At 42.5% G+C, this 15,090-nt stretch overlaps 1 protein-coding gene and 1 non-coding gene across 4 annotated transcripts in view; both read left to right on the top strand.

Annotated features, from left to right (window-relative positions):
* The window catches only part of KANSL2 (KAT8 regulatory NSL complex subunit 2), a 67,309-nt gene that overhangs the window by 8,046 nt on the left and 44,173 nt on the right, over positions 1-15,090 (top strand). For all 3 annotated transcript variants that reach the window (XM_074402580.1, XM_074402579.1, XM_074402581.1), the window contains exons 5-7: positions 3,496-3,663; positions 7,037-7,199; positions 8,581-8,677. In XM_074402580.1, the coding sequence (XP_074258681.1) occupies positions 3,496-3,663; positions 7,037-7,199; positions 8,581-8,677 (428 nt within the window). The remainder of the gene's footprint in view (positions 1-3,495; positions 3,664-7,036; positions 7,200-8,580; positions 8,678-15,090) is intronic.
* On the top strand, positions 8,777-8,913 carry LOC120365191 (small nucleolar RNA SNORA2/SNORA34 family). The gene has a single exon (XR_005580199.1). It is a non-coding gene; the product is annotated as a small nucleolar RNA SNORA2/SNORA34 family (small nucleolar RNA).

Here is a 15,090-nt window from a genome sequence, read left to right as displayed (position 1 = left end):
ACGGCCCTTTATAAGAGAGATTATTTAGTAGAATATAAGGTGAGGGGCCCTCTTTTATGAAGATGAATTCTAATATTATAAAATCTTGATTTTTATGTGTGCATATCAAAGGAAGGGCAGTTAGTACATGATTTTAATGTCCAGCTCTGAAAGTCTGGCACCTTCATCTTTAAATGAGGCATCTGTTACATGAACCAGGCATTCATTTAGTAGGTTGCTCACTGCCTTCACCAAATAATTTCTAGTATTTTCTAGTAGTAGTGGCTTCTGTTTAATAAATTCCAGTCCCCAGACCATTGGTTAAATTCTCTTCTGACAGGATGCAGTGAAATTGTATGTATTTATTTTGAGATGGAGTTTTGCTCTTGTTGCCCAGGCTGGAGTGAATGGTGCAGTCCTGGCTCACCGCAACTTCTCCTGGCTTCCAACAATTTTCCTGCCTCAGCATCCCGAGTAGCTGGGATTACAGGCATATGCTACCATACCGAGCTAATTTTGTATTTTTATTAGAGAGCGGTTTTCTCCATGTTGGTCGGCCTGGTCTCAAATTCCTGACTTCAGGTGATCTGCCTGCCTTGGTCTCCGAAAGTGCTAGGATTACATGCGTGAGCCACTGTGCCTGGCCAAAATTAATTTTTTGAACAAAATTTTATTTTTCTAATTTTCAGTATTCAAAAAATGAATTTCATTTTAACAAACCATATGTTCGGGTAAGGCCTTAGTATTTTAGGTTACAGACAGGTTAATGCAGGCATAGCCCATTTTTTCTGAAGATGTAACTTAGTCACCTTGTGGAAACTGTTACATATTTTTAAAGCCTTTTGACATTTTCTGATAGTCTTTTAGATTTTGTTATTTCTGTAATTCGCTGGTTTTATTTTTTTTGGAGTCAGTCTTGTTCTGTCACTCAGGCTAGAGTGCAGTGGCACAATCTCTGTTCACTACAACCTCTGCCTTCCAGGTTCAAGTGATCCTCCTGCCTCAGCCTCCTGAGTAGCTAGGATTACAGGTGTTTGCCACCACACCTGGCTAATTTTTTTGTATTTTTAATAGAGGTGGATTTCACCATGTTGACCAGGCTGGTCTTAAGAGAACTCCTAGTCTCAGGTGATGCACCCACCTCAGCCTCCTAAAGTGCTGGGATTACAGGTGTGAGCCACCATGCCCGGCCCTTTGATGGTTTTATTAATCATGTTTTGATTTTTAATTTCTGTTCACTTACTTTTACTTCAGAATATAGTTAAGTACCTCTTATACACAGGTAATACTGGCTCTTGTTTATATTTATGAAGAAATTTTGGCAGAAATTACTTGCTTTCAGTCCTAAAGTTAATTTTATGTATTTATCCTGTGTATTTTTAGTGACTTAACAGCTAATTTTTAAAAGTAAAGCATAGGCTGAGCACAGTGGCTCACGCCTGTAATCCTAGGACTTTGGGAGAGCGATTTAGGTGGATCACGAGGTCAGGAGTTTGAAACCACCCTGGGCAACATGGTGAAACCCTGTCTCTACTAAAAATACAAAAGAAGAAATAAAAAAATTATCTGGGTGTGGTGGCACACGCCTGCAATCCCACCTACTGGAGAGGCTGAGGCACGAGAATTGCTTGAACCCAGGAGGCAGAGGTTGCAGTTAGCTAAGATTGCACCACTTCGGCCTGTACAACAGAACGAGGCTCTGTCTTAAAAAAATAAAAGTATGACATGTGCACATATAATTTTCATTGAGGATAAAAAAATTAAAATAAAAGTAATATGTAATTTTTTGACTAAAAATTAGTTTATATGATTTATTGCCTTTTCGGTAAAGTTTTTACTCAAAGTATGAAACTTAATATCAAGGTATATAGCTTGTTCTTTGTATTTATGTAATGATTAGACAAGATGAGTGAAACAGAATTTTTAAAATTCAATGTTATTCTCTTAATTTTTAAAATTTTTTTATTTTTAGTAGAGACAGGGTTTCATCCTGTTGCCCAGGGTAGTATCAAACTCCTGATCTCAAGTGAACCTCCTGAACCTCCCAAAGTCCTAAGATTACAGATGTGAGCCACTGTGCCCCGCCTATGCTTTATTTTTAAAAATTAGCTGTTAAGTCATTGAAATAAAACCATCAAAGGGCCGGGCGTGGTGGCTCACGCCTTAATCCCAGCACTTTAGGAGGCTGAGGTGGGTGGATCTCCTGAGGCTAGGAGTTCTAAGACCAGCCTGGCCAACATGGCAAAATCCATATCTATTAAAAATACAAAAATTAGCCAGGTATGGTGGCAAGCACCTGTAATTCTAGCTACTGGATCCATCTCTATTAAAAATACAAAAATTAGCCGGGTGTGGTAGCAAGTGCCTGTAATCCTAGCTACTGGATCCATCTCTATTAAAAGTACAAAAATTAGCCGGGTGTGGTAGCAAGCGCCTGTAATCCTAGCCTCTGGAGTAGCTGAGATTGCAGTTGTCCACCACCACACCCGCCTAATTTTTGTATTTTTAATTGAGATGGGGTTTTCACCGTCTTGGCCAGCTTGGTCTTGAACTTCTGACCTCGTGCTCCTGACCTCTTGATCCACCTGCCTTCGCCTCCCAAAATGTTGGGATTACAGGCATGAGCCACTGTGCCCGACTTTTTTTTTTTTTTGAGACATGGTCTTGGTCTGTCACCCAGGCTGGAGTACGGTGGTGCCATCTCAGCTCACTGCAACCTCCCACTCCCAGGCTCAAGTGATCCTCTCACCTCAGCCTCCTGAGTAGCTGGGACTACAGGTATAAACTACCGTGCCCAGCTAACTTTTGTATTTTTTGTATTGACAGGGTTTTACCATGGTGTACCCCAGACTGGTCTTGAACTCCCAGGCTCAAGCAATTTGTCTGCCTTGGCCTCCCAAAGTGCTGGGATTATAGGCATAAGCCACTGCACCTGGCCTCATTTCTTAGTTTTGAATTGCATAAATCAGAGCCAGAAAACAGTCTTCCTTCCACACATTAATCACTAGCATAACTTTTGGAAGTTCTTTTTTTTTGTTTGTTTTTTAGATGGACTCTCGCTCTGTTGCCCAGGCTAGAATGCTGCAGTGCGATCTCAGCTCGCTGCAGTCTCTGCCTCCGGGTTCAAGCAATTCTCCTGCCCCAGACTCCCGAGTAGCTGGGATTACGGGCGCCCACCACCATGCCCAGCTGATTTTTGTGTTTTCAGTAGATACAGGGTTTTGCCATGTTGGCCAGGCTGGACTCTAATATAATGCAAATAAATGGGAAAAATAATAAGACATTTCTTTTCCCCCATTTTGTGAAATCACAGATTAGTGTTCTTTCTTGGAGATTTTCTCTTTTGTTTTATTTAAGTACCACTTGAATGATAAAATGTTGTGAAAACATTATGTTAAGGTGACTATCTCAGTACCGAACTTGTTAAATAACAAACTTAGTCTCGCATCTCTACTCTTTTAAACTTGGGTTTTATTATTATTTTCTTAGGCTTTGCTGAATTCTGTTTTATTCTAGACATGCTGGTGTCTATACGGCAGAAGAAGTGGCCCTGATTATGCGTGAGAAGCTAATTCGTTTACAATCTTTGTACATTGATCAGTTTAAACGACTTCAGCATCTGCTCAAGGAGAAGAAGCGCCGATACTTACATAATCGCAAAGTGGAACATGAAGCTCTAGGCAAGTTTTATGCCAGTTCAGCAAGCTGTTGTGGGTTTAACGTGTGGATTTGGTAGTATAGTCCTGTGTCGCTTAATGATGGGGATATATATGTTGTTAGGCAATTTTTTTTTTCTTTTGGAGTTAGCGATTTTTATCATTCGAACTTCATAGAGTGTCTTAGGCTAACCTAGGTGGTATAGCCTGCAGCATACCTAGGCTGCAAACCTAGAAAGATGTTACTGTACTGAATACTGTGGGCGGTTGTAACACAGTGGTAAGTGTGTACCTAAACACATCTAAACATAGAAAAGATACAGTTAAGTTATGGCATAAAAGATTGTAAAAATGAGCCCGGCGCGGTGGCTCAAGCCTGTAATCCCAGCACTTTGGGAGGCCGAGGCGGGTGGATCACGAGGTCAAGAGATCGAGACCATCCTGGCCAACATGGTGAAACCCTGTCTCTACTAAAAATACAAAAAATTAGCTGGGCATGGTGGCGTGTGCCTGTAATCCCAGCTACTCAGGAGGCTGAGGCAGGAGAATTGCCTGAACCCAGGAGGCGGAGGTTGTGGTGAGCCGAGACCGTGCCATTGCACTCCAGCCTGGATAACAAGAGCGAAACTCCGTCTCAAAAAAAAAAAAAAAAAGATTGTAAAAATGACGTGTAGCATGAATGGAACTTGTAGGACTGGAAGTTGTTTTGGGCATATGAGTGAGTGGTGAGTCAGCGGGAAGGCCTGGCACATTATTGTTTACTACTGTAGATGTTTTAAGTACTGTACACTTAGGCTATACTAAATTTATTTTAAAAATTCTTCAATAATAAATTAACCTTAGCTTACTCAAACTTGTTTACTTTATAAACTTTTTTTTTTTTTTTTTTTTTCCGAGACGGAGTTTCGCTCTTGTTACCCAGGCTGGAGTGCAATGGCGCGATCTCGGCTCACCGCAACCTCCGCCTCCTGGGTTCAGGCAATTCTCCTGCCTCAGCCTCCTGAGAAGCTGGGATTACAGGCACACGCCACCATGCCCAGCTTATTTTTTGTATTTTTAGTAGAGACGGGGTTTCACCATGTTGACCAGGATGGTCTCGATCTCTTGACCTCGTGATCCACCCGCCTCGGCCTCCCAAAGTGCTAGGATTACAGGCTTGAGCCACCGCGCCCGGCCTTTTTTTATTTTTTTATTTTTTTTTATTTTTTGTAAAGACGGGGTTTTATCATGTTGGTCAGGCTGGTGTTGAACTCCCGACCGCAGGTGATCCGCCCACCTTGGCCTCCAAAGTGCTTGGATTACAGGCGTGAGCCACTACGCCCGGCTAACTTTTTTTTTTTTTTAATCGAGACAAGCATGTAGTCTTGCTCTACTGCCTAGACTGAAGTGCAACGGTGCCGTCTCAGCTCACTGCAACCTCTGCCTCCTAGGTTCAAGCAATTCTCTGCCTCCTAGGTTCAAGCCACCTCAGCTTCCTGAGTATTTGGAATTACAGGCGTGTGCGAATTTTTTTTTTTTTTTTTTTTTTTTTTTAGACGGAGTTTTGCTCTTGTTGCCCTGGCTGGAGTGCAACGGCGCGATCTCGGCTCACCGCAACCTCCGCCTCCTGGGTTCAGGCAATTCTCCTGCCTCAGCCTCCTGAGTAGCTGGGATTACAGGCACACGCCACCATGCCCAGCTAATTTTTAGTATTTTTAGTAGAGATGGGGTTTCACCATGTTGACCAGGATGGTCTCGATCTCTTGACCTCGTGATCCACCCGCCTCGGCCTCCCAAAGTGCTAGGATTACAGGTTTGAGCCACCGTGCCCGGCCGCAAATTTTTTAATGTTTAGTAGAGATGAGGTTTTGTCATTAGCCAGGCTGGTCTTGAACTCCTGACCCCAAGCAATCCACCCACCTAGGTCTCCCAAAGTTCTGGGATTACAGGCGTGAACCATTGCACCTGGGCTATAATTTTTTTTTTTTTTTTTTAAAGACAGAATCTTGTTCTGTCACTCAGTCTGGAGTGCAGTGGCATGATCTTTGCTCACTGCAGCCTTGAACTCGTGGACTTAAGCTATCCTGCCTCAGCCTCCTGAGTAGCTAGGACTGCAGATGCACCACCATACTCAATCAACTATTTTTAAATCTTTGTAGAGAAGGAGTCTTGCTATGTTACTCAGGTTGGTCTTGAACTCCTGTGCTCAAGTGATCCTTCTACCTCGGCTTCCCAAAGTGCTCAGATTGATTACAGGGATGAGTCACCGTACCTGGCCTTTATAAACTTAATTTTTTTTTTTTTAAAAAACGTCTGGACTCTGTAATAACACTTAGCTTAAAACACAAACACATTGTATAGCTGCACAAAAATATTTTCTTTATATCCCTATAAGCTTTTCTAGTTTTAATTTTTTTCTTAAAAAAAAAAACAAAACCTTTTAGACTTTTGTTAAGAACTAAAATGCCAACACGTACATTCACCTAGCCTACATGGGCCTAGTGTCACTATCTTTCACCTCCACATCTTGTCCCAGTGTAAGGTCTTCAGGGACAGTCACATGCAGCAAGCTGTCATCTCATGATAAGGATGCCTTCTGCAGTAACTTCTGAGAGACCTACCTGAGGCTGTTTTACATTTAACTTTTTTTTTTTTTTTTTTTTGAGACGGAGTTTCGCTCTTGTTACCCAGGCTGGAGTGCAGTGGCATGATCTCGGCTCACCGCAACCTCCGCCTCCTGGGTTCAGGCAATTCTCCTGCCTCAGCCTCCTGAGTAGCTGGGATTACAGGCACGAGCCATCATGCCCAGCTAATTTTTTGTATTTTTAGTAGAGACGGGGTTTCACCAAGTTGACCATGACGGTCTCGATCTCTTGACCTCGTGATCCACCCGCCTCAGCCTCCCAAAGTGCTGGGATTACAGGCTTGAGCCACCGCGCCCGGCTCGCTACATTTAACTTTTTAAAAATACATAGAATGGAGTACATTCTAAGGATGAATATTATATAGTAAATGCATAAACCAGTAACATAGTTGTTCATTACTAAATATTATGTACCGTGCATAATTGTTATGTGCTAGACTTTTACACAACTGGCAGTGCAGTAGGTTTGGTCAACAGCATCGCCACAAATGTGTGAGTTAAACTATGATGTCACTAGGCAATAAGAATTTTTCAGCTTTGTTATAATCTTATGGGACCACCAGAGTATATATGGTCCATGATTGATTAAAAAGTGGTTATATGTAGCACATGACTGTAATTAAGTTTATTTCTGTCTTGGTACCTGGAATGGGGGAGAATTTGCTTTTGAAACTACCTGTTTTATGCTAAAGATTTTTCTGTTTACTTGTTGATTTGGAGAAGTAACCTTGATAGGTTGCTTGACAAATAACATCTTGACTCTTGTAACTCTAGGCAGCAGTCTCCTGACTGGCCCAGAGGGACTTTTGGCCAAAGAACGAGAGAACTTAAAACGATTAAAATGTCTGCGTAGATACCGCCAGCGATATGGAGTGGAAGCCTTACTGCATAGGCAGTTGAAAGAACGCAGAATGCTGGCCACAGATGGTGCCACCCAACAGGTAATTTGTGTGTATACTTTATTTTTATTTTTATTTTTTTGAGATAGAGTCTTGTACTGTTGCTCAGGCTGGAGTGCAATGGCGTGATCTTGGCTTATTGCACCCTCCACCTCGTAGGTTCAAATGATTCTCCTGCCTTAGCCTCCCGAGTAGCTGGGATTATGAGTGCCTGCCACCACACCCAGCTGATTTTTTTGTATTTTTAGTAGAGACAGGGTCTCACTATGTTGGCCAGGCTGGTCTTGAGCACCTGACCTCGTGATCCAGCTGCCTTGGCCTCCCAAGGGATTACAGGCGTGAGCCACCGTGCCTGGCCATGGTCACTTTATTTACAAAGTTAGAGTAATTATCAAAACATTATGTCTAGTCTTGGATCCGAAATCTGACTTTCTGCACTTGGGTTGTAGTGAAAGCACTTAGCTTGAAGTCAGGAGACATGGATTCTAGTCTCAGTCCCCACTGACGAGCTTTAATGTCTGCACAGACAGCTTTACTTTTCTGGGCCTCAGTATTCTCATCTGCATATTGAGTAGTTGGAATAAGTTTCTAAGTCCTTCAGTTCAGATATTCTTCAGTTCAGAAATAAAGACACGTTAAGTCTAAATTGTTTGGGAATCTTGTTTTAAAAGGTGTGAAGGCAGAATAGGAGCAATTGAATGTCAGGAAGTAAGGTTAATAGGAAGAAAAGTTAAGTGATTATTCTCAAATTTGTTTTTGAAACCCTTAGTCTCTTTCACTAAGAGTAATTTTATTTGTATCATTTGTTAAGATTCCACCTAAGGTTACAATTTCCAAGTGTTCTGTTGGTAAAAGACAAAATCTTTTCTTTTCTTTTTTTTTTTTTTTTTTTGAGGCGGAGTTTCGCTCTCGTTACCCAGGCTGGAGTGCAATGGCGCAATCTCGGCTCACTGCAACCTCCACCTCCTGGGTTCAGGCAATTCTCCTGCCTCAGCCTCCTGAGTAGCTGGGATTACAGGCATGTGCCACCATGCCCAGCTAGTTTTTTGTATTTTTAGTAGAGATGGGGTTTCACCATGTTGACCAGGATGGTCTCGATCTCTTGACCTCGTGATCTGCCCGCCTCGGCCTCCCAAAGTGCTGGGATTACAGGCTTGAGCCACCGCGCCCGGCCTAAAGACAAAATCTTAAAACAGTTAGGCTATATCACACTTTTAGAATATGGAGAGATGTATTTGGGATTAAGGTTGACTCATATGCTAGATTTTAGTTTTTTGTCTTTTGCATAATATTGGTGTATCTATTTTTGTTAAATGTTGAATTTTCTAGCCTTTAGGATGTGCTTTTCTTATATGACTATTTTCATCGTAATTGTTTGTATGTTCTTTTGTGGGTCTATTTTATCTGTCTTTTTCCATTTTAGGCCCATACCACTCGTTCCAGTCAGAGGTGCTTGGCCTTCGTGGATGATGTTCGTTGTTCGAATCAGTCTCTTCCAATGACCAGACACTGCCTTACCCGTATCTTTTTACTTTGCCTGTTAAGGCTGTGATTTGCTAGTTTGAAGACTAGTGGGAATCTCTGTGCTAGTTTGCTTAATTGAAGGTTTTTGTTTTCCTTTGGCCCTGAATCAAGGCCAGCAGTTTGCTGAAGCTGTTGGTTTCAAGCAGGAGCCTAAAGAATTATCTTTCTATGGTCTGTTGGCCATTTCATAACTTCGGAAATGTAGTGGTCAATTCATTAGAAAGAAACATGAGTCATTTGTTATAGATGTGGGCTAATATTTATTTATAGTCTTAATACTAGGGTTCCAGAATATCCATAAAATGTTTATAATTGTCTCCAGGTTTCTGATTTAACTTGCTTATTAGAACCCTAATGCTGTTAAATCTAATTATAACCTTAAAAAATTACTCTGGGTTTTCCGCCCCAATTGAAAGGATGATTCTGCACTGTGAACTTCTAGTATATTTTTATTTTATTTTTTGGAGATGCAGTTTTGCTCGTCTCCTAGGCTGGAGTGCAATGGTATGATCATGGATCACTGCAACCTCTGCCTCCTGGGTTCAAGCAATTCTTCTGCCTTAGCCTCCTGAGTACCTGGGATTACAGGCGTGCACTGCCACACCCGGCTAATTTCTGTATTATTAGTAGAGATGGGGTTTCACCATGTTGGCCAGGTTGGTCTCAAACTCCTGACCTCAGGTGATCCACCATCCTTGGCGTCCCAAAATGTTGGTATTACTGACATGAGACACTGTGTCCCATGTTTGTTTGTTTTGAGACAGAGTCTCACTCTGTTGCCAGACTAGAGTGCAGCTGGCACCATCTTGGCCCACTGTAACCTCTGCCTTCTGGGTTCAAGTGCTTTTCCTGCCTCAGCCTTCTGAGTAGCTGGGACTACAGGCATGTGCCACCACACCCAGCTAATTTTTGTATTTTTTTTTTTTTTCTTTTGAGATGGAGTTTCGCCCTTGTTACCCAGGCTGGAGTGCAATGGCGCGATCTCGGCTCACCGCAACCTCCGCCTCCTGGGGTCAGGCAATTCTCCTGCCTCAGCCTCCTGAGTAGCTGGGATTACAGGCACGTGCCACCATGCCCAGCTAATTTTTTGCACTTTTAGTAGAGACGGGGTTTCACCATGTTGACCAGGATGGTCTCGATCTCTCGACCTCGTGATCCACCTGCCTCGGCCTCCCAAAGTGCTGGGATTATAGGCTTGAGCCACCGCGCCTGGCTAATTTTTGTATTTTTAGTAGAGACAGGGATTCACCATGTTGGCCAGTATGGTCTCGATCTCTTGACCTCGTGATGCACCTACCTTGGCCTCCCAAAGTGCTGGGATTACCCGGCTTTTATTTTTAATTTTTAAATTATTTTTCAGTTTTTTGAGATGGAATCTTGCTGTGTTGCCCAGGCTGGAGTGCAGTGTCTCAGTCATAGCTCACTGCAGGCGTGAACTCCTGGACTAATGCAGTTCTCCCACCTCAGCCTCTCAATAGCTGGGACTACGTATGTGTGCCAGCATGCCTGGCTAATTATTTAATTTCATTATTACCATATTTTTTTGAAACAGAGTCTCACTCTGTTGTCCAAGCTGGAGTGCAGTGGTGTGATCTCGGCTCACTGCAACCTCTGTCTCTCAGGAAGAAGCAATTCTTGTGCCTCAGCCTCCTGAGTAGCTGGGATTACAGGTGCGTGATACCATGCCTGGCCAATTTTTGTGTTTTTAGTAGACATGGGGTTTCACAGTGTTGGCCAGGTTGGTCTCAAATTCCTGATCTCAGGTGATCTGCCCACATTGGCCTCCCAAAATGCTGGAATTACAGGCTTGAGTCACTGTACCTGGCCAGTGTTCTTTAAGTTTTTTGTAGAGACAAGTCTTAACTATGTTGCCCAGGCTGGTCTCAAATCGCTGGGCTTAAGCAGTTCTCTAGTCTTGTCCTCCCCAAATGCTGGGCTTACAGGCATAAGCCACTGTATCTGGCCTTTATAAACTTAAAAAAAAAATTCTTTTAACTTGACTCTTCAAACATTTTTTTTTTTTTTTTTAATTTTTTGAGATAGTCTCTGTTGCTCAGGTTGGAGTGCATTGGCATGATTACGGCTTACTGCAGCTCTCTACCTGCTGGTCATAAGCGATCTTCCCACCTCAACCAGAGTAGCTGGGACTACAGGCATGTGCTACCATGCCCAGGTGATTTTGTTTAATTTTTGTAGGGAGGAGGTGTCAATATGTTGCCTAGGCTGGTTTCGAATTTCTGAGCTCATGTTACCCTCCCGCCTCAGCCTCCCAAAGTAATAGATTATAGGTGTGAGGTACCACACCCGTCTCTTTTTTTTTTTTTTTTAAAGACGGAGTTTCGCTCTTGTTACCCAGGCTGGAGTGCAATGGCGCGATCTCGGCTCACCGCAACCTCCGCCTCCTGGGTTCAAGCAATTCTCCTGCCTCAGCCTCCTGAGTAGCTGGGATTACAGGCACACGCCACCACGCCCAGCTTATTTTTTGTATTTTTAATAGAGACGGGGTTTCACCATGTTGACCAGTACGGTCTCGATCTCTTGACCTCGTGATCCACCCGCCTCGGCCTCCCAAAGTGCTGGGATTACAGGCTTGAGCCACTGAGCCCGGCCGTTACACCCGTCTCTTGACTCTTTTGTAATAACACTTAGCTACTGTACCTGGCCTCTAACTTGCATATTTTAAACATCATTCAAATTAGAAGTTTACTGTTTCCAAAAATGAGTTGCTTTTTTTTCTTCTTTCAATTAATTTGCCTTTGAACCATCATAATGTCTCTTGATTTTGTTAAAGGACTACATTTGTCATTGGGCCTTCAAACCTTTTTGAGTTGTTAATTAAATAGGATCTTTTTTTTTTTTGAGTTGGAGTCTCACTCGGTTGCTCAGGCTGGAGTGCAGTGTCGTGATCTCACTGCAAGCTCAGTCTCCTGGGTTCAAGCAATTCTCTTGCCTCAGCCCCTAAGTAGCTGGGATTATAGGCGCCTGCCACCATGCCCAGCTAATTTTTGTGTTTTTAGTAGAGATGGGGTTTCACCATGTTGGGCTAGCTGGTCTCGAACTTCTGACCTTGTGATCCGCCCACCTTGGCCTCCCAAAGTGCTGGGTTTACGGACGTCAGCCACCATGCCTGGCTATTAAATAGGATCTTTATGTGAAAGCCTTAATTAAATGTTGCTGGATTTCATTTGTGTGCAAGAAATGCCAATTATTTGGAAATTCAAACTTAACTTTCTTGAATAGGAAGAGGAGGAGAACCTCTTCTTAGTCTTTTGATAAGAAGCTGATTTTTTTGTTTTGCTTATTAAATGTTGCTAATTTATTAATTACTACAACAGATGTCTCATAAGGGATTATGGTTCTTATTTATAAAATGTTGTGCAAAGTAAAGAAAAACTCTAAAGATAAATGCTTACAGCCTGGACAACACAGTGAGACCTCATCTCTAAAGAAAAAAACAATTAGCGCCGGGCGCGGTGGCTCAAGCCTGTAATCCCAGCACTTTGGGAGGCCGAGGCGGGTGGATCACGAGGTCAAGAGATCGAGACTATCCTGGTCAACATGGTGAAACCCCGTCTCTACTAAAATACAAAAAAAAAGTTAGCTGGACATGGTGGCGCGTGCCTGTAATCCCAGCTACTCAGGAGGCTGAGGCAGGAGAATTGCCTGAACCCAGGAGGCGGAGGTTGCGGTGAGCCGAGATCACGCCATTGCACTCCAGCCTGGGCAACAAGAGCGAAACTCCGTCTCAAAAAAAAAAAAAAAAACAATTAGCTGGGTGTGGTGGCATGTGTCTTTAGTCTCAGCTACTTGGGAGCATCTTTTGAGCCTACCAGTTTGAACCTGCAGGATCATGTCACTGCATTCTACCTTGGGTGACAGAGCAAGACCTTGTCTCTTAAAAAAAAAAAAAAAGTCTGGGTGTGGTGGTTCACGGCTGTAATCCCAATACTTGGGGAGGCGGAGGTGGGTGGATAGTGGGGTCAGGAGTTCAAGAGCAGCCTGGCCAAGATGGTGAAACCCTGTCTCTACTAAAAATACACACACACGCAAAATTAGCCGGACATGTTGGTGGGCTGCTGTAATCCCAGCTAGCTACTTGGGAGGCTGAGGCAGAGAATTGCTTGAACCTGGGAGGTGGAAGTTGCAGTGAGATGAGATCATACCACTCCACTCCAGGCTGGGTTACAGAGTGAGACTCTGTCTCAAAAAAAAAAAAATTGCTTAAAATACAATTCGGTGGTTGGGAGTGTTGTCTCATGCCTGTAATCTCAGCACTTCGGGAGGCTGAGTTGGGCAGATCCTGAGGTCAGGAGTTCAAGACCAGCCTGACTAATATGGTGAAACCCTGTCTCTTCTAAAAATATGAAAATTAGCTGTGCTTGGTGGTGCGCACCTGTAGTCCCAGCTACTCGGGAGGCTGAGGCAAGAGAATTGCTTGAACCTGGGAGGGGGAGATTGCAGTGAGCCAAGATTGTGGCACTGTACTCCAGCCTGGGTGGCAGAGCGAGACTCCATCTCAAAAAAAAATAATTGGGCATATTTAAAAGAAGATAGGAAAGGCTAATAGTTGAAAAGTGTATGTCTTCACTATAAATACAATTGACCTTTGAACAATTCAGGGGGTTGGGGTGCTGAGCCCCCTACACAGTTGAAAATTTGGGTATAATTTTTGATTCCTCCAAAACTTAACTGCTAGTAACCTTTAGCTTACTGTTGATCAGAAGCCTTATCAACAAAATAGCTGCCTGATGCTGTATTTTATATGTTTATATGTCATACATTGTATTCTTATAATAAACTAAGAAAATAGGAAAATATTTTTTTCTGTTTATGAAATGGAAGGATTATCATAAAGATTCTTATTCTTACAGCCTTTTTTTTTTTTTTTGTTTGTTTTTTTTGAGACGGAATTTCGCTCTTGTTACCCAGGCTGGAGTGCAATGGCGCGATCTTGGCTCACTGCAACCTCCGCCTCCTGGGTTCAGGCAATTCTCCTGCCTCAGCCTCCTGAGTAGTTGGGATTACAGGCACATGCCACTATGCCCAGCTAATTTTTTTTTGTATTTTAGTAGAGACGGGGTTTCACCATGTTGACCAGGATGGTCTCGATCTCTTGACCTCGTGATCCACCCACCTCGGCCTCCCAAAGTGCTGGGATTACAGGCTTGAGCCACCGCACCCGGCCCTCTTACAGCCTTTATGTTGGGTAACTGGAGGAGAATTGTTACTGTCTAGGATGGCAGAGGCAGAAGAAAATGCATATGTAAGTGGACCTGTGCAATTCAAGCCTGTGTTGTTCAAAGGTCGCCTATAAATAGGAAATAAAACAAGGAAAATTTAAAGTCTATAAAATTGATATTTGTTCATATGTTTGTTTTAAAATAAAATTTTAAATGTGCAATTAAAATGAGTCAGTGAATTTCAAAAGTAGGTGAGAGTATGGTAAAATGAACCCTTCTAAATATTGGCAGTGGGAATATAAATTGACATAAGCTTTTTGAAAGTAATTCTTATTTGTTCACATGGTAATTTTTACTTCTGGAGATTTATTTTGAAGAGATAATCGAATGCAGACCAATATTTTTACATAAAATATTCTTTGAACTAAAGACAGCCTTAAAATTTTTTGTCTTCCTGGACAATAGGGAGATAAATCATAGCACAACATAGTATGGATTATTTTCAGGCATTAAATATATTTAACACAATTTATGAATGACAGCAGAATGATAGTGACATTCTGTATAGTGTCTAAACTGCATGAAACAAAATTCTGGGAGGGAACAACACAGATATGCGGTAATTTTTGCATGGCGTGGTTGTGAATGCCCCCTTTTCGCTGTTCCCTTTTTTGTTTTTGTTTTTTAAGGTGAGCTTGAATTACTTTTATAAGGGAAAAAACTCAGTTTACAAATAGTATAGACTATTTTATATATTTTTTATACTGTACTCAAAGATACAAAGCAAAGTTGAAAATGAAATGTATTTGAAAAGAGAAGGAAAGTGTTTTTTTTTCCTTTTATTCTCTTTCCTTTACACTCCATAGTTGCCTGAGTTACTTACCCTTCCTTAAGTCCTTATCCCAGAGAAAGATGCGACTGCCATTGGTGACCTGTTAACTCTTTACTGTGGTCTAATGGAGACAGCACTCGACTGAAAGTGAAGGACCCAGACTATAGTTGTAGGTTAACCATTCCCTTCTTACTTCTTTGTCCCCATCTGAAAGGAAAGTGGGTGGAGGATGATGGGGGGAGTCCTTTTTTAGGATATTGTATTAAATACATAAGAGACTTGTGAAAGTCCTTTGAATTCCAGTGGAAAAAAGTTCTTGGCTGGGTGTGGTGGCTCACGCCTGCAGTCCTAGCACTTTGGGAGGCTGAGGTGGGTGGATCACCCGAGGTCAGGAGTT

This window comes from Saimiri boliviensis, chromosome 7, assembly GCF_048565385.1.
Source record: "Saimiri boliviensis isolate mSaiBol1 chromosome 7, mSaiBol1.pri, whole genome shotgun sequence".
Lineage (NCBI taxonomy): Eukaryota > Metazoa > Chordata > Mammalia > Primates > Cebidae > Saimiri > Saimiri boliviensis.
This window is presented reverse-complemented; position numbering and strand designations above follow the sequence as displayed.